Source organism: Montipora capricornis, chromosome 1 (assembly GCF_036669925.1).
Source record: "Montipora capricornis isolate CH-2021 chromosome 1, ASM3666992v2, whole genome shotgun sequence".
NCBI classification, from domain to species: Eukaryota; Metazoa; Cnidaria; class Anthozoa; order Scleractinia; family Acroporidae; genus Montipora; species Montipora capricornis.
Genome location: NC_090883.1, coordinates 44640464 through 44660463, shown reverse-complemented (window position 1 = coordinate 44660463; position 20000 = coordinate 44640464). Strand labels below are relative to the sequence as shown.

General features: G+C 41.5%; 1 protein-coding gene across 1 annotated transcript in view; it reads right to left on the bottom strand.

Moving 5' to 3' along the window:
• Window positions 1-20000, bottom strand: part of LOC138045884 (solute carrier family 12 member 2-like) — a 36567-nt gene that overhangs the window by 2192 nt on the left and 14375 nt on the right. The window contains exons 3-7 of the mRNA XM_068892517.1: window positions 12494-12779; window positions 9764-10458; window positions 7769-8260; window positions 4375-4669; window positions 1-395 (exon numbers count right to left, since the gene is read on the bottom strand). The exon at window positions 1-395 is cut by the window's left edge and continues 2192 nt beyond it. Coding sequence (XP_068748618.1) covers window positions 1-395; window positions 4375-4669; window positions 7769-8260; window positions 9764-10458; window positions 12494-12779 — 2163 coding nt within the window. The remainder of the gene's footprint in view (window positions 396-4374; window positions 4670-7768; window positions 8261-9763; window positions 10459-12493; window positions 12780-20000) is intronic.

Sequence of the window (20000 nt, the reverse complement as noted above, 5' to 3'; positions counted from 1 at the left end):
TTCGTCTTCAGGAAGCTTCGAAGACTCCTTATCGGGGCTGGTAAGACTTTCCCTTCCTTCTTGTGTCTCCGCTTTCTTTGACTGAGGAGAACGTGGCTTCGACTTCGAGTACTCATCCTCGCCTATGATAGAATCTGAATCGTTGTCTCTTTCACCAACAACTAACTGCTCACCAATTTCTCTTTTCTGTTTCTTGTCCATGCGAAGAATTACTAAACCGTAGTTGAGATCGAATACGTCGTTGATGACTCCAAGGTAGTCCACTACGTCATCTATGTTCTTCTTATCCGTCCAGTTCCTCTTGAAGCCCATGACCACGGTGTTTGGGCGCATCTTTCCAAGGCCGGCGAGATGCATCATGGACTGCACCCCCGCGCGGAGACTAGGAGCTACAGGAAAGAAAAATAAGCAATCTGAATAATGAGTAAAGGACTGAGTGAAGGACCGACATTTAACGTCGTCAGAATTCCGTCGTCAGGTGGTGAATTTTCCTATTAAATCATCTTGTTTGTGATGTAATGATCATTTTATCAGTAAGGAATTCCACCTTACCATTTTTTAGTTTTAAACTCAATATTAACTAAAGATTTCTCCTTAACACCCCAAAATAACGTGACATAGCCCCTTTAAAAATAAGATTTAAGATGAAAATAAAACATTCAGTGTGAGAAACATGCACAGTACATGGCAGTGACTTGAGCCGGTATCTTCTGATTCGCGCTACCACAGATATCTCCCCTAAACTAACTAGAGAAGCTGCTAAAAATTCCCCATTTCTAGAAGTATTTTGATCGAGATATTCATCTCAATTACTGAAGGGAAATCAGTGCTTTGTGCATGGCCAGACCTAAAATTGATACCTTAATTTGTTTTTCTCCATTTCTTTTTGTCTCATCTCCCTCATATGGCGACGACAATATGCCACAAAACAATAATATCGTTGGTTAAAGGCGCTGATACACTGTGCATTTTTTTCGTGCAACTTGTCTCGCAACGCCATTTCTACAAACGCTCTCACATTACGAAACAAGTTGTTTTACGGGTGTTACACTGAGCGACGTTTCAATCAACTAGTCCCGTTTCGATGATCTCATGAGGATAAAGGAACAGTTTCATTGGCTGGTGCCGCAAACCGTTGCGATACAAGTTGCAGGACACATGTTACACTGCACAATTAAAAAATTCGGCGATGTAACCGTTGCGGAAAGTAGAACTCAATTCTACGTTCCGCAACGATTTCATCAACTGGTCTCTCAACGTTTTTGACCGTTGCAAGGTATGTTACTGGCATTGGGCGATGATTCGTGCAATTTGTTTAGCAATGGCGTTGCGAGACAAGTTGCACGAAAAATTGCACAGTGTAAAAATAATCGTGCTTCACGTATGGCACGCATTTCTGCACATATTTTTGCGGTACTCTGCGCGACAACTACGTGAAATCACCAAATTTGAGGCCTCGACAACAACATGAGTATACCAATGCAAACTTTTTATTCTTTATTTTTACTCTGAAACCGCTCTCGCCAATTTATTTTTTAACATACTTCGGCCACATTGTATCACGTGAACGAGATGGAAAAACCGCAAAGACTTACACAGAGAGCAATCGATTGTCGTAAAACCAAAACCAAAATAATTACTTTGGCCAATCAAAAAGGACAGAGACAATCCAGGAAACCAATCAAAACTCGAAGCAATTACACGCAGGCGACACAAAGCGCGGGAAAATGTGCACGCGTGAGCCACGATTGGTTTTGGTTTCACTTCTGATTGGTTGAAAAAATGGCGCGAGAACTTTGAACCAATCACTGATTGAAGTAATGCAAAACCAAAGTAATTAGTTAATTACTTTCGACACTCAATTGAAAACTGCTCTAGTGCAAAGTCAAGTGATAATCTGTTTCTGTGATAATAGGACGTTTTCAACCAACCTCTAGAGACACGAATAACAATAGAGAAATGTACGACTTCTGCGGTGGACGAACAAAAGAAGCTAATGAGACATCTTTTGTTTTCGCCCACAGCATGGCGGCGGCGATGTCACGTGGCGATGTCACTCCTATAGGGACTTTAAGATCTACTACGGCGACGAAAACGTCACTTCAAAATGTAACTTTGCACGATCCTAAGTCTTTCGCGGTTATTTCATCTCGTTCACTTTGTACAATGTGGGCGAAATATCCTAAAATTGAATTTATACGAACGCTTACAGAGCAAGAATATAGGATGAAAGACTTTGCATTTGTACGCTAAAGCACAGGTAACCCAGGCTCACTGTGTGTAGGTAAATGAGGAGGCGAAGTTTAGGTCTGAAAATTTGCTAGAAAATGGAAATAAAAATCGATAAAACTTACCATGTGGTGAGCTGTTGTTGTCTTTAATACGTACACGAAGTTTCGGGGAAAATGGTCCCCGTTCACCTTCCTTCATAATATAGTGACAAGGTAGGAGACGGAAGCCAGCTTATGGACTCCGATCGACCCAAAACAAGCACAATTTTTTTCGCGAAAATCGAATCCAGTCGCTAAATAAACACGCCAGGCTCGTGGAACATGAATTTCTCTAAACCATGAATCCACTGAAGCATCTCCAGGTAGCAACGCAAAGCCACCAGACTCCGTAAAACTTGTAAGTTAACCTGCTAAAATGGCGGCCAGAAAGCGTTGTACTCGCGAAGTGTCCAATTCAAAACGCCTGGTGACGAGTATAATAAGTCCCCCTGGAGGGAGGGGAGTCCCAGATTGCTGAGTGAGTTTTGTGTTTTAGCAATGTGGCATTCCCCTCCCTCCAGAACTTATTAAACTCGTCACCAGGCGTCTAGAGTTCAGTGCCATTTTCAATTGGACACTTCGCGAGTACAACGCTTTCTGGCCGCCATTTTAGCAGGTTAACTTACAAGTTTTACGGAGTCTGGTGGCTTCGCGTTGCTACCTGGAGATGCTTCAGTGGATTCATGGTTTAGAGAAATTCATGTTCCACGAGTCTGGCGTGTTTATCTAGCGACTGGATTCGATTTTAGAGAAAAAAATCGTGCTTGTTTTGGGTCGATCGGAGTTCATAAGCTGGCTTCCGTCTCCTACCTTGTCACTATATTATGAAGGAAGGTGAACGGGGACCATTTTTCCCGAAACTTCGTGTACGTATTACAGACAACAACAGCTCACCACATGGTAAGTTTTATTGATTTTTATTTCCATTTTCTAACAAATTTTCAGACCTAAACTTCGCCTCATATGTTCTCTAAATTTACCTACACACAGTGAGCCTGGGTTACTTGTGGCTAAAGCAGGGCTTGAAATTGCGACCAATACAGTCGCATTTGCCACTCAATTTTTTCCCTTGGCGACTAATATATCTGGAGAAGTCGCAAATTTGCGACTTGTTTTCATCTTCGCTCTTTCGAAACAAAAGGGTTAGCAGTTGCCGAGCTTTGCTGCTCTTTTTACTAAAATAAATGAAGAAGTGACAAAATTATTTTGTTTCTCGCCTTGAGTTTTCTTTCAACCTGAAGATAGCGTAATTGTAGCGTAATTTCGCTGCAATGTTACGTGCACAACTCCATTCCTTCGATATCATTCGCCATTTTCAGCGGTTTCTTGCAACACAGGTATTGTGGGTTATATTAGGGAGCTTAAGCAACGACAACAGCGACGGCAACGAGAACGTCACAAATTTGCATATTTAGTGGGTAAAAACAATAGCTTTGCACGTCCTGCACGTGCGTTTTTCACTTTTGTCCGTTTTGCTGCCGCTGTCAGCAAAACAACAACGTGAAATAGCCAAGTTTTTGGTTTTATGAAGAACGTCAGCACTTGAGGTTAAATTTTCATTTTCTCCCCTAAAATGGAGTGCCGTTCCGACCGGTGTCATCTTTGAGGAATTACCACACCCTTGTCATATTAAAAACGTTGAAATAGTCACGAAGCGATTAAAATAACGCAAATTTACATTTTGAGATGACGTTTTCGTTGCCGTCGCCGTTGTCGTTGCTTAAGCTCCCTATTTTGTTTTACTACACCGCTTACACCACAATGCACCGCGACGATTTTGCGAAATGCAACCAAATTTTCGTATCTTGTCGCAAAACTGCGACTGAATTTTTCCGTTAATTTCAAGCCCTGTTTAAAAGTTGTCGTTGAAACCTTAAGTTTGGTGAGTTGTTGCAACAAAATGCCTGCCGCACGTGCAGCAGGATTCTTTTTCCTCTTTTAACAAATGATATTATTGTTTTGTAGCTTGTCGTAGCCGTAGCCGTCGTAAAAAGTCGTCGTCATTTCTAAAAACTCCCTATTGTGAGGTTCACCGTCGAAGATCGTTAAGACCCAATTCCTTTCTCTCTCCCCTCCCCCCCCCCCCCCCCCCATTTCCCTGTAGTCACTGCTCGAAAAGCTTTGATTCTGTGCTCTCTCATCCACTGACTGTCTTCCTTATCCTTATCCGAAGCCACGGCTTCAGAAGGCTTCTTCACATTACCATACACCATTAGACCGACATTTTTAGTAATCTGTGACACGATGTGGGCCAGATTAGGTCTGTCCTGTGGCCGGCCTGTTAGAACCAAGCAGTTGGGCCGAAAATTCTTCACGTGGTCTTCTATCCCCTCAAGCCGGAGAGCGTAGCGAAGCGCTTGAACAAAAGAAAAGGCCTGAGACGAAGAACCCCAGTTAACCTGAAACGGGCAAAAAAAGGGGAATTTAAAAATCTCTTCACACTAAGTAGTGATTTATTTCTGCACTAATTCGAGCAGCGGTTTACGCGCGTCGCATTCACAAGTAATACGCAAACTATTCGAGGTTTGCAACCAATCTCTAGAGACGCGATAACAATGCTGCAATGTACAACTGCTGGTGCACGAACAAAATGAGCTAAACAGAGATCTTTTGAATGAAAGAAATGTATATTTGGAGTGCAGTGTATAGACGAAAGATAGAAGTGATCTTCGCACTTAACTACACAATTTAAGCAATATGTCACTTTATAGACACTTTCAAAAATTCAGACATCGCAGAGATCATGGGTTCGAATCCAGTTTGTTCCGCCTGAATTTTTCAGGCGTCTATAAAGAGACACAAGAGAGTTTAAGAAACGACGACGGCTACGGCAACGAAGACGCCAAAAAGCTGTAATATTATTGGTTAAAAGAACCAAAATGATCGTGCTGCACGTGCAACACGCATTTTTGAACATTTTTCTCCCGTACTCGTCAAAACTACTACGTGAAATGACCAAACAGAGCGTTTTCATAGGATGTCATTGCGGCCATATTGGTGTTCCAAAACAAAGAAACGGTGGCCACGTTGGTGTTCCAAACTAATCCTCTGGGAATTGAACACTATTTTTATGCAAATAGATTCTTTTGTTTCATCAAAATAGCATTTATATTATTCACGTGAGTGAAAACGTTCTAATTAAGGTTTTGACGACAACGTGGACAAACTACAGTGAATCCGTCCGTACCAATCCAGTTACAGCACACTTCGCCCATATTGTATAATATAGGCAAGTTGGAATAACCATGAAACACTTAAAATAGGTCAAACTTATAGTTTGAACTGAAGAGACGTTTTTGTCGCCGTAGCCGTCGTGGTTTCTTAACTCCCTACTTGCTTAAATTGTCCAGTTAAGTGCGAAGATAACTTCTACCTTTCGAGAGATCTTTTGTTTTCGTCATATGGAAGCCGACAAGGGTCACACGTTGTCGCTACCAAGTTGTCGCGTTAAACCTAAAGGGGGTGGGGGGGGGGGGGCTTGTCCGACTCTCACTGAGAGCAGTGCTAGTCTTTGAGGGAGTACTATCGCAGTTTTGTATCCCTTTGATATTTTACGTTCTCCTTCCTATCTTCTAAGTTGTCGCTTCCAAGTTGTCGCGAACTTCGGCCGGTATTTTTTACAGGTCATTGTTTTACCAATAAAGAAAGTTTTCTAAACACTAATAAAAGCTAACAATAGGCCTAAACAAACGTTTTTAGGCCTAAGGTTAGCTGTTATGAATGTTTGGGATACTTTTTGTACTTGTAAAACAATGACCTATGACCTGTAAAAAATATCAGTCGAAGTTCGCGACAACTTGGAAGCGACAACGTGTGATTCTTACCGGCTTCCGTAGTATCATAGTTAGATTAATGCATGGAGATGGTTATGAATCTCGAAAACTTCCTTTGTTTCATGTTTTTGTCCGTATTTTTGGTCCTGACCCTCCACAAAACACCCCTTTTGTCTAGAGCATAACCAATCAAATCCTTCGATTAAATTGTGCGCAACTAATTTGCAAACCCGTGCGAAGATCAATTCTACATCGATTGCTTGCGACAACATTGTTCTCGCTTTTGAAAGGTTTTAAGGTTTCATAACCAGTCCCTCTAGATTAACTGTGCAAATTTCCGTTTCGTAAACGGTGGCTGACATCTCAATGGCATTTAGGATTTTTTTTCTGTTTTGAGTTTTTTCTTTTACTACTGAAAGGGGAAAAAATGATCAAATTACGTATCGAACCCAAAAGAAATAAAGAAAAATATAGGAATAGCCACCGAGACTGAAGTGAATAGTTGTTTTAATATATACTAAAACAGTGAGATAATATAGAACAAAAAGATGATTTTAACTCATTTCTTCCTGCGACTATTACAATATTTTCGGGGACAAATCCCGCGCGAGTTGCTCGGAGGTGAATAATCAACAATTATTAAATTATCAACCTCTTATAATGCATTTCTCGTGCTCTGATTGGTTCACTATATATAGATTATCAGCTCATATACCTTGGTTTGACCTTATATGGTAAATGATTGCGTTAAGCGTTGCTAAACTAAAAATGTTTTCGTGGGAATGCCAAATTGGTCTTTAAATAAAGGGGAAAAGGAGAAAAAAAACTTTTTTTGTGGAAAGTTTGGATCAATTCCGACGTTTAGAAGTACGCGAAAAGGCAAGAAATGTTTTTGTGATGAGCCTGCGGCTGTCTGACAACAAGGTGTTACACAGCATTGCATCAGTTCTCATCAAGTTTTTTTCGATTTTGCTCGGATTTGCTCGCTTTTTCCGCTCGTATTTCGTACTTCCAAATTTTTGGAGTTAAAGGAATTTAATAAAACAATTATTCCATTTGCGCTTGTTGGATATGAGACTGGTTATAGCCAACTTGGCGCTACGCGCCTCGTTGGCTATTTACCATCTCATATCCAACGCGCGCTTATGGAATAATTGTTAATTATCCTGCGAAATCGCGCGGAATATCGCCTAACACTTAACCGAAGAGGCCGTTGGCCGAGTTGGCTAAAATCAGGCGATATTCCGCAAGATTGAGCGGGATAATTGTTTTATTATTCAACACATTGATAACAAAGCACAATTTTTTTACGTTTATTGGAAAAAAATGCTGGAAAAACTACTATTCTTCTCCTCGACACACAAAATTACGTATATCGCACTGTTTAAGTATATATTGAGTAGCCAATCAGAGCGCGCCTTCAACACTATCCACTTTTTTAGTATATACTAAAACTTGATAGTACTAGCTGAACCATTTACTATTTGTTGTGACTCCAATTACGCCGGCGTATCTTGCTTTCCTTGGGTATACGTTCATTGTATGATTGCATTGTACTTGTGAACCAGGCATAATACGCAACAATAAAGGAAAAACGGGTATTCTAATTTTCTCTTAATGTCATTGTACCACACCACGATGAATAGCTTCAATCTTTTTTTATTCCCTAACATAGGCAGCCACGTGCCTTTAGTCAATTCCGTTCGTAGCTATGGCAACTCTTACCTGCGGCTTGGTGAAGTCGACGTACTTATACAAGATAACAACAATAACAATGGTCAACAAGGCTGCCCACCAGTTAATGAGGAACATCATAGCTATGCACACCAGAGCACCTAACAAAGATATCCACATATTGTAGTACTTGAACGAAGGACGCCATCCGGGAGAACGACCCAGAGAGGCCGCGAATACTGCATAATTAATTAGGGCATAGACAATCAGGAAAAAGTTAGAAATGATGGGTGCTATGACATTGAGATCTCCAATTACGATGAACGCACCACCAATGACGAACGCCAAGAGGTAGCCGCGGCGAGGTTCTTCGCCTGGCCCATATCCAACGCCGAAAAACTCGACGTACGGGAAGAGGTGGTCCTTGCAAACGGCTTGGAATGTTTTCGGTGCGCCAACGAGACTGGCAAGCGCTGACGACAAGGTGGATGCAAAGATCCCTGCAGTCACAATGGGTCCCCATCCTGATATAGCTTCCATTACCTACAGAAATAAAGGGTCATTAGAAGTATTGACTCCTTCTCAACTATGCTGTAATGGTATATAGATGTCTTAATAATTTAATCCCAAAATATCTGGCTAATATATTTGTACCTCGCTCTCATATTCATACTAGGGCTACGCGATCATGCAATCTTTTACACATCCCTTTATGTCGCCTTTCATATGGACAACGTTCGTTTACATATCGTGGATGTAAACTTGGGAACAGTATTTGTACTGATGTGAAAGCTGCGGACAGTGTTTGGGTGCAGGGATGGCGCAGTGGTGAGAGCACTCGCCTCCCACCAATGTGAGTTCGCTTCTAGTCTCGGCGTCATATGTGGGTTTGAGTTTGTTGGTTCTCTTCTCTGCACCGAGAGGCTTTTGTCCGGGTACTCCGGTTTCCCCTCTCCTCAAAAACCAACATTTGACTTGATTTGCGTTAATTGTTAATTTCAATTTACAGTGTCCCCAATTAGTGCTTCAGCGCTAGAATGACTAGACACTTACGGTAAATAAAGTTCCTTTCCTTTGCAAATGTTCCCGCCATTTGACATTTCAGTCCTATATTAGCAGTTTGTACCTACTGAATGTTGAGGTAGCCCTATAGCATGATTATTTGTCTCACTTGTTCAAGTAAACCAATATTCCACCAAAGTCAAAGCGCCACATTCTTATGATTTTCTTGTTACTGTTTTGACAAAAATACTATCAGACATTTACAAAAAAGGCACCTCGTTATCTTCCCGCAGTCAATTGCTTTCATTAACGCAAAATTACTTCAATACAACTTGTTAAGTCTAATTATCAAAATGTAAATTCTCTTTGCTTGCGCCATCACTACGTCAACAGCTCGCGCTAGTTCTGTGTCTCCATCGAGTTACAGAAACACGATTTCTAACCAATCAGCTTGCGTATTTTCTAAGGACTGTTTTCTAACAGATATTTCAAAAACCCGAGGGCAAAACCCAAGGGATATTTTATATCTGATATAACACGTGCTGCGCGTGTTTTAAATGGCTTGAACTACTCCTTATTATTCAATAGCCGTTTTGACCAATTGTGATGGCAGAAAGACTATTCCTTCGTGAAAGGCGGTCTAGCTCAGTTTGCCTGGGAATCAAATAACACCCTGAACAAGGAAGCAAAACTAATTACCTAGTGTTACACAAGAAGTCGCGCCAGTCCAAGTCACCTCGGAATCGAAGAAATGTGATTCGGCGATGTATAAAAATTTTATTCACGTTGGCCAGTAAGCGTGAAAAAGCTCCGGTTTAGTGTTTTGAAGGTTCTTGAACCCAGGACAACATGCCTTCAAAACCACGCTCACACGCTCACGTGTATAGAGAAATTCATCCGATTGGTCAAAACGGCTATTGAACATGGATGAGTATTTTAATCAAGTTATAAATACATGTACAATGAACACAGCATTCTCCTTGAGAAATGACCCTGAACTGTCTATGCCTTTGACATTATATTATTTTGTGTTAAGATTATTACCTGGAAATCATTCAGCAGCCCATGCTGACATTCCTGTGTGGCACAAGAAACCAGAGTTTCATTTGTTGCATTCACTGCATCATGCACAAGACCAAGGGCTTCTCGTTCAACACAGGCGCCGACAAACCAAGCCAGCATCACATATACCAAAGTGCTGATCAGAATGGCTAGCAGTGTTCCTTTGGGGACAGCCTTGTGCACGTCTTTCAAATCCCCTGATATATTAACACCTGCGAGAATTCCAGTTGCCGCTGGAAAGAACACTGCAAATACGGAAAAGAAGCTTTCTCCTTTGAAACCAGGGCCGAGATTGGTCTCAAAGATATCTTTCTTGTAGCCAACGAAACCGTTGGCTCTACTCTCTTCTGACTGTGGCCCAATAAAAGTTCCAATGATGACATTGAGAATCGAAATCACCAAAATGATGAGAAGGACAATCTGTGTGCGCACCACCCATTGCAAGCCAACCATAGTGACACCAAGAAGAATGACAATAGTCACGACGCCAATGATGCGAATGTCATTTGATTCATCAACTATTAAGGCATCGTTGTTCCTAAGGATGTCCCGCATGGTCTCTGCGAAGCCAACCACGTACATGGCAGTTGCCACAGCACTCGCTACGGAGAATATCACCCCGATGGAGCCGCCAAACTCCGGCCCAAGACTGCGGGATATCAAGTAATAGGCGCCTCCTTAAAACACAAGATTCAAGTAAATCTGTCAATCAAAAGGCCATTTTTTTCTGTCCGTGTGTACATGTACTCTAGAGTGTGAAACCTAGGAACCAGACATTTAGCAAGCATCTTGTGGATGAATGATCTTTAACTGTTCAAAGACCAAAAACAGTAAAAGTGAGATGCCAGGCATTGACAAAGCTATCTTGAGATCAACTGTCAGCCTGTAAAGGTGCCACAGCTGCAATCACTCCATAAAGAAGCACATAAAGCGTGTAACTTGCAACTCTTTTCCTTGGAACAAAACTGGGGATTTTATGCCCAAATATGGACCAATTTCATGCCCAAATATGGACAAAATAAGATGGCAGCTGCACAAGCCCGAAAATTCACAAGCTAAGTTCATCCAAATAAGGAAATTTTTAAACTCAAAAGAACCCCAGCTCTGAATCAGAGATAAATGCTTCAAGGTCATGAGCTTCTGGTCTATATTAATTTGATCTCACCCTGCTACATTATGCATATATTAAATTTACCTGTATTTTGATCTCACCCATCTCTCCAACCCACACATGAATGTGAAAGGAGGACAGACGACTGCATCAGGGGTCTCCCCCTAATCTTCACAAACACTGCATGGATTCTTTCGTGTCCCACAGCGTTAATTAACAGGAAAGGTTGTAAGAAAGGGCCTGCAGTTTATAGTTCTTATCCGAGAAGACTTGAAAGTTGAACCATTTGCAGATAAGGTTACAAAGGCAGCACTTTCTCCTCACTTGTTTAAAATTCCAGGCATATTCAAGGAGTATTCAAGGAGTTTTCAAGAACCAGAAATTTGAGTTTTCAAGGAGCGTTTTTGAGAAGATTTCTACGCCATACATTGTGTTTCAGAGTTTTCTTTGCTGAAAAAGCCTACTTTGATATCCTCCATCTGGCATTTTCATTTATCAGACTGCAACTTCACACGAACACATCTCATAAAATGCACTGGCAGTTTAATACTTGCATTTGATCTTTCCCAATAGTCAAATTTGGGCTCAACGTTTTGAAATTTCTCTTTAACTTAGTATGATGAAATCTCAAAAAACTCCTACAATTTTCACCTAAGGAAAACAAAAAAGAGTTTTCAAGCAGTTTCAAGCCAAATCCTTTATTCAAGGGCTGTGGGTTTCAGAAGGTTGACACTAGCCGGTCATTGTGCCAGACACCTGGAGGATAAAACCATCTAAACTGGCAGCCCATGAGCAGACGCAAAAACGTAGGAAGACGAGCTGTTACCTATACAGACAATCTGAAAAGCAATATTTTACCGCAATTGCTTATAATCTCGCAATCTGATCGGCTACTTTGCCCTTGTCAATAAGAGTCTACACAATGCTGCTCACATCAATTTGTCACGCAATGTAATAGCCAATCAGGAACACCCATTTTAGGAAATAAACCCATCATATTGCGAGAAAGTTATAGACAACGTTTGCTCTTTTTTGTGTCATGCGTTTGGTCACACTCTGAAATAAACACTTTTTTTGGTGTCGAATATTGTGGTAAAAAACAAATCGAAAGTGGTTCAGCGTTGTCTGTACTCTTATCGACAATGACATTCGTCATCACAGTGGTCAAAATTTGTTGTGGACTCACGACTTGTCATGCTAATTAGTAAGAATTTGCAGAAGAAAAGCAGTGAGGTTTCTATCAAAACAAGGTCAACTCCAGCCTCACTTTCATTCATAGGCCAGGTAACTAAGCACACAACTGTAAAATGGACTATTCCAGATATCACAAAAAGCAAATTCAAAAAAATAATAATTGCAATTGCTTTATTAGACATTGTTTTAGTGAAATCAATGGACAAGAGTATAGTCACATAGGCACCTTTGGGGCAATCACGTGCAACCAAACCTAGCCAACAGATATTTCCAAAATCTGTAAGTTGCACGATGAGCACAATGATCCTGTGGTACATGTAACCAAGACGATAGATACAATGCATAATGATGTACATCATGCCATTTACATGTTGTTATTATTAACCAAATAAGAAAATGAGAATCACCTCCTTTGACTTCTCCATTGGTACAAACTGCAGACATGGACAACGTTGTCAGCGTGGTCACAACAGCTGACAATAAAATGATGACGGATGCCAAGCCTATTCCAGCTTGACCTACCACCCAGGAAAGTCGTAAGTACAGCATGACACCCCATATGTTGAGAAGACATCCGAACAGGACCCCTTTAACCCAGCCAAACTTAGGAGCATTTGACGAGCCTCTCGTTCTCACGTACAATGCCCCATCATCCTCTGACTGATTTTCAACCACTGAAGGCTGCTCCTCGATCTAGAGGGAAAAAAGGACATGCGAGACCTTCTTATGACTTCTAAAGTCTACTTTTTACGTGTCAGTTGTAAAATGTGAAAGGTTTATACACAAGTATATACTCAGTCAGTGATCTCAGTGTTTCAAGCAATCTGACTGGTTCACTACTATGTATCTTGGAGTAATTAAGCATTAATCACTCCCTACAGAGTGAATAATGTATGATCCAAAGAAGACAAATTGACCAGCCTAAGCTCGCCAGCATTTCTGAATAGGACTTACATGTATTGAGAATACAACAAGATGCTGTGCTATAGAATACAAAGAGGGCCACAAAATTTGGTCTGAAAGTTTTCAAAGGTAAGAGAAGAACTTTCATACTTTTGCCAACCAGTGTTTGACTTAGTTTTCCAGATGATTATTGCTGAAAATGAAAATGAAACGGCAACAATTTGTTTCACTTGGTGTAATTTGTATCGATGCGTCCCTTTTGCGCATACTTTGTGTCGTTTGCATGTTTTCCACACATGAATTGAGATGTCAATTAAATCGACTTTGGAAGGTTTTCTTCTGCAAATGTTGTTGAGATCACATCGTGTGTATATATTAAAACAATTATTATTGTTTTCAATCTCGGTGAATAGTGGCAGAATATTTACCTCAATTTCAAAGAATGATTCTTAATTATTGACAGCCTGGCTTTAAGACGCTTTTCAAGGGAAAACAATTAATGACACTTGTAAACAAAGAGCAAACATTCCTGAGCCCCAACACGAACAATATATCAAATTAATATTATTACATAGGTGATTATTGAAATTCTCTGTGCTGATTGGTTGAACTTGAGGTTATTACGTGATAATCACCTACACATATTTTTCAAAATGGCCACAAGCTGTTTTGTCGAGGTGAAAATGAATATTTTTCAAACAATCACCTTACAGTGCAACGCGCCTCACCATGGCCACCCAACAAGCTTTAACATTTGACAACTACGTGTAAATATGTCAACTCAATTACCCAACAGTGTTCAACTTTACACTGTACAACAGTACGAACTTTGCAAGGAGGAGTGACTGTCAATCAAATTCACACCCCCTTATTGGCGGACAATTTGTTAGGTGGCCACGGTAAGGTGCGTCACACTGTAATGTAATTATACTAAAACAATAATATTATCCACCTCAGGCTCGGTGAATATCGGTGAATAAAGACCGAGACAAAGTTGAGGTTTTTATTTCCTGATATTCACCTCGCCTTCAGCAAATAATTGTTTAAACATTAACATATTTTATAACAATAGAATACCAATGATAAATGATATTGTTATTATTCTCTTTAGGTAATGTAAAATCACTCTTACTAATGAAAAAATGAAACAATTTGTAACTGATATGACATTATTGTTTTGGTGAAATAAATATCAGTTTCAACATTACCCAATCTAAACTTTGTCACAAAGTGAACACATTCCTTTTGTCGTGAAATCATTTTGTCTAAGGTTAAAAAGCTTGTTAACATGCTTTGGGACATTCTTTAGCCAAAAAAAAAAAAAGTCCATAAAAGTGGTCCATGAAACCAGTCGAAAAGGGGGTCCACATTTTGTGTTCCCCCGAACACTGGGCACTAGTGCTGTGTGTTCTCCCTGGTATTTTTTATAGGTCACAGGCCATTGTTTTACCAATACAGAAAGTATCCAGAACATGCATAAAAGCCAACTTAGGCCTAATCAGGCCTAAACCAAAAGATTTTAGGCCTAAGGTTAGCTTTTATGAGTGTTTAGGATACTGTCTGTATTCATCTGCCGCTATCATATTTATTGTTAGGGTGTGATTACTTTCCTTTATTTTCACATTTCTTTTTGTTTTGTTGTACTCTGAAGTCGTCCATTTTGAAGGTAACACGTAGCACTGAAATGTTCTATGGGGAGGGGAGGGGAGGGAAGGGGGAACACACAGCACTATTGCCCAGTATTCAAGGGAACAGATAACGCTGGAAAAACAGAACACTGTGACACCACTATACAGTATTTGATGGGAAAAATAAAACACATCTGTTGACTTGTCGGTAAAACAAGTCAATTCTATCACATGACCAGAAGGCAGAGATCCCATGAGATAGCACGGCGCTTGCGTAAGTCATTGCACAATTTGCGCTTAATGCGGTACGTCATACAAATTCTTGGAGCTTGGTTTTTCTACACTAAAAACCTTTTCTGACACAAATTGCTGGAGAGGTTAACGTAGTTAGCCTTAGTTGGAACCCAGCTTAGGCTCTAACGTAGTTGGGTGCCAATAATTCAGTGTGATTATGTCCGATCACGAAGACCACACAACTGATGAGCGCGCCCCTGAAACGTCAACGAACAGAGGCGCCCAGAATATGCCTTCAGCAAACGCTTTCGCAGATATGTTCAAGGCTGCCATGGCTCCAGTTCTGAGCCAGCTGACGAAATTGAACGAGAATGTAAGCTCAGTGCTCCTGAACGGGCACGACGACTCCGATGAGGACGGTGAAACCGCCTCTAATGACGGGCCCGCCAAATCTGCGGACATGAATGCGGATTTATCCGCGCTCCTCGCCTCTGCGGGCAAAGGTGCCAATGACGAGGCTATGCCGGGTGAAGACCTCTTGAAGGAACTCGCGCAGGACTTAACAGTAAGCGAGAAGACTTCTCCGCCCCTTCACGAAGGTCTGGCGGCTATTTTTAATAATCTTTTGTCAGAAAAGATGGGGGACGAGAAGCTCAAGGTCAAACTGGACAAATATTCTCGTCCAGAAAATGTCAAGGGTCTGCGAACCCCGACAGTGAACCCCTCAATCTGGAGCCAACTTTCGACTACCATGAAAGCTCAAGATGTACGATCGCAAAAGGGACAAAACACTCTTATCGGCACCATTACAGCCATGAAAAAAGCCGCCGATTTGGCGCTGGGAAAATACAGCCAAGACAAAGAACTGATCACCTTGTTGACAGATGCTGTTGCAATGGCACTTTAATACAACCACGAGGTGAATCACTCCCGACGCCTGGCCATGAAGAAAGAGATGCATAAAGACTATGCCGCTTTATGGAACCTGTCCACTGTTGATGGCACCACAGAGTACCTGTTCGGAGATTTGTCAAAACTCGCGAAGGATATCACAGAGGCCAATAAGTTGACGAAAAGGGTTCGCCCTCAACATTCCGGGAATTCCCGTGGCGATAAGTACGCTGGGCGCTCAACATATGGCTCGAGCCAGCGAAGATTCCAGCCTTACCCTAGAGGAAAATCCTCTGATTTTTTAGACAAAAGTCGCTTCTCAAAGCCGGCGGAGAAAGAAAAAGGACGGCGAAACCAGCCAGCGCCAATGAAGGTGTCTGAGGTATGTAATGCAAACATGACATCTTTCTCTATTGACATTGTACATAGCTTGGTAAAATCACAAACTAGTTTCCAAGCCCGAGATCTCAAGCATTTTTTGCCGCAGTGGGAAGCGATCACTACTGACCCTACTATTCTTCAGATAGTTACTGGAGTTAAACTTGAATTTAAAAACAGTGTTGCACCCATGCAACATTGCGGCAGACCTAGTATCTTTAACAGTCATCAACATTCAATTGTCAACGCCGAAATTGATAAACTTCTCGCTAAAGGGGTCATTATTCCGGCGGCACAGGAAACAGGGGAATTTATTTCCACAGTATTTTTACGACCGAAAAAAGATGGCACGCACCATACCATTCTTAATCTCAAAGCGTGTAACGAATTTATAGCTTACCATCATTTTAAAATGGATACTCTAGAGGCTGCTGTAAACATGATGAGACCAGGTTGTTTCATGGCTTCGGTGGACTTAAAGGACGCATATTATACCGTTCCTATCCACCCATCTCACCAGAAATACTTAAAGTTCTGTTTTGACGGTGTTTTCTACAAATATACCTGTTTGCCCAATGGCCTAGCTAGTGCCCCGCGCATATTTACTAAACTATTGAAACCTGTGTATGCCACCCTACGCAGCATGGGACATCTCAATTCAGGGTATATTGACGATTCTTATCTACAAGGCGACACCTTTGCGGAATGTCATAAAAAAGTCATCGACACTATCATGCTGTTTACCAAATTAGGGTTTCATATCCATCCAGACAAATCGGTCTTCGTACCCTCTCAGAAATTAACTTTCCTAGGGTTTGTACTGGATTCTATTGCTATGACAGTTACGCCTACAGGAAAAAAGTTCAACGGATTCTGTCTGTCTGCGCTACGCTCTCAAAAACACAAATGCCCACAATTAGACAGGTCGCAGAGGTTATCGGTATTCTGGTGTCAAATTTTCCCGGTGCTCAGTATGGACCACTTCACTACTGCCACCCAGAGCGGGATAAATATCTCGCACTCATAGCAAACAAGGGCGATTAGGGGGGAAAAATGCAATTATCCCCTCCCGCTCTAACAGAAATTCAGTGGTGGCATGATAATGCTGTAACTCTCAAATGAGATATCCTACGCGACCATCCCAGCACTTCGATTCAATCCGACGCATCAACATTGGGGTGGGGAGCTGTTTTTGGCACCTAGAAGACGGGGGGGAGATGGACCCATTCGGAAGCTGAATACCATATAAACATATTGGAATTACTTGCAGCCTTTTTTGCGTTAAATTGTTTTTGTAGCCATATGAACAACTGCCACATCCAAATTCAGATCGACAATACCACAGCCCTCGCTTATATCAACAATATGGGGGGCTCAAAATCCAAGGAACTTAACCAGCTAGCTGTTCAAATTTGGGAATGGTGCATATCACGAGATATTTGGCTCTCAGCTGTGCACATACCTGGTCGGCTGAACACTGGGGCTGATGAGAAATCACGCGTGTTCTCAGATAATCACGAGTGGATGTTAAACAAACACTCGTTTTACAGGATCCTGATGCGCCACCCCGGCCTCGATTTCGACTTGTTTGCAAGCCGCTTAAACTATCAGATCAGTAGTTACTGCTCATGGCAAGCAGACCCTAACAGTGCACACGTAGACGCATTTACTATGAATTGGAATGGGCACAAATTTTATGCTTTTCCACCCTTTAGCCTTCTTCCAAGATGCCTTCAGAAGATCAGTCAAGACCAAGCACAGGGTGTACTAATCGCCCCACTTTGGCCAACTCAAACGTGGTTTCGGGTCCTCCTATGACATTTGTGCTACCAGCCCTGGATCTTGCTTCCACGACCAGATCTTCTACACCACCCCTCCCGCAGTGGCCCACATCCACTACACAGGAATCTTCATCTGATGGTATGTCCTGTGTCAGGGAATCCTTCAGTCATTACCATTTTCCAGAGAAGGTTACCGACATTCTCATGGCATCCTGGAGGAAAGGCACTAAAAAACAGTATGCCACATACGTTAAAAAATGGATGGCATTTTGTCGTGAACGAAAAATTAATTGTTATTCACCATCACTGAGCGACGCCCTTCAATTTCTCTTGGGGCTATTTAATCAAGGGCTTAGCTACTCAACCCTTAACACTGCTCGCTCTGCCTTATCTACCATTGTTACGATAGACGGGGAGGGGAGCTTTGGTAGCAACCATATTGTTACACGATTTATGAAAGGGGTCTTTGAATCGCGTAGACCCAGTGGTTTTAAAACATTTATCTTCTTTATACCCCAATGAAAAACTGTCTTTAAAGGATTTAACGCACAAGGTCCTTATGCTAATTCTCTTAGTTTCGAGTCAACAAGGGCAATCGATACACTACCTAGATCTACAGCATCTTACCATGGTGGAGGATAATTATTCCTTTGACGTCGCTGAGCATGTCAAGACCAGTACCCCCAGAAGCCCACACACGAGGATTGACATTGCTACCTATGAGCCAGACAGTACAATTTGCCCTTTGACTTGTCTGAAAGCATACATCAACAAGACCAAGGCTTTGCGCAATAACGAAACAAAACTGTTTATTAGTTATGTTAGGCCCCATAAACCTGTATCTAGGGACACGGTCTCTAGGTGGACTAAGGACACTCTTAGATTTTGTGGTATTGATACAAAGGTATTCATGGCACATAGCACTAGGTCAGCATCCGTTTCCAAAGCTAATGAAAAGGACGTCCCTGTCCATGAGATCATGGCAAAGGCAGGCTGGAAGTCTGCCGAGACCTTCCGTAAATATTACAACAAACCGGTTATTCAAGGAAACAGCCTTGCTTCCGCTATCCTTGACCAGTGAAAGCTTTGATATGTTTTTTGGAATAGTGCATGTGCTATGTTGCTCATTTTGTTACTGTTAGACAATATATTACACACATGGTTATCCTTGTTTATGCTCACCCTCTTACTTTTGTGTGGATTTCATGCCTCTTGTTGGAGTGCATGTCGTATGGGTGCATCTACTCTTTAAAGTCTCATGGGATCTCTGCCTTCTGGTCATGTGATAGAATTGGAAAATTAAACAAGACTTACCTGTAAGTTGAAGTTTGACTGACACATGACATCAGAAGGCGAGAGATCACATGCCCTCCACTATCACACCCACCCTCTCTTTGGCACTTTTGGTTGCCGGTCTCTTCCGGCACTTGGCTTTTTCAGCCTGCCTACTATTTTGGATGCACCCTGTACGTGGCTTTTAATTATGACTTGCGCAAGCGCCGTGCTATCTCATGTGATCTCTCACCTTCTGATGTCATGTGATAGAATCTCAATCAAACTTCAACTTACAGGTAAGTCTCGTTTAATTTTCCAATTTTTCATCAAACCAAGCAATATTGTTATCTTCCAGATGCAAAATGAGTTTCATGTACTTAACGGCTACTTGAAAAATCAGCATAATATACATGTATTAATATTCTTATTATTTATCCATGCGTAAGATTTGAATTTGAAGAGACTCTAGAGTCGTCTGGACGTCCATTTCACCAACAGTTCACTTTGAAAATGAGCTCTTCTTCAAGATAAAGCTCCAACTGAACAAAACTTATAAAAAGAATTATTTATTAATTTATCAACATCGTTTTATGCTTCTGGTGATGTCATTGATCGTGTGCAGCTGCGAATTCATCATGCTTCGCCGGCCATTTGAGCGGGTTTCGACAAAACACTGACCCCCTTACTGCCCCCCCTACTGACCCACTATAAAATCAATGGGAAAATGAATACTGCTTACTTAAGCCTCAACAACCCTTTTTAAACGGCATTGTTCAACAGTATTTAAGTCTAAGCACCCATTTTAAAAAGGTTAGTTTTCGATT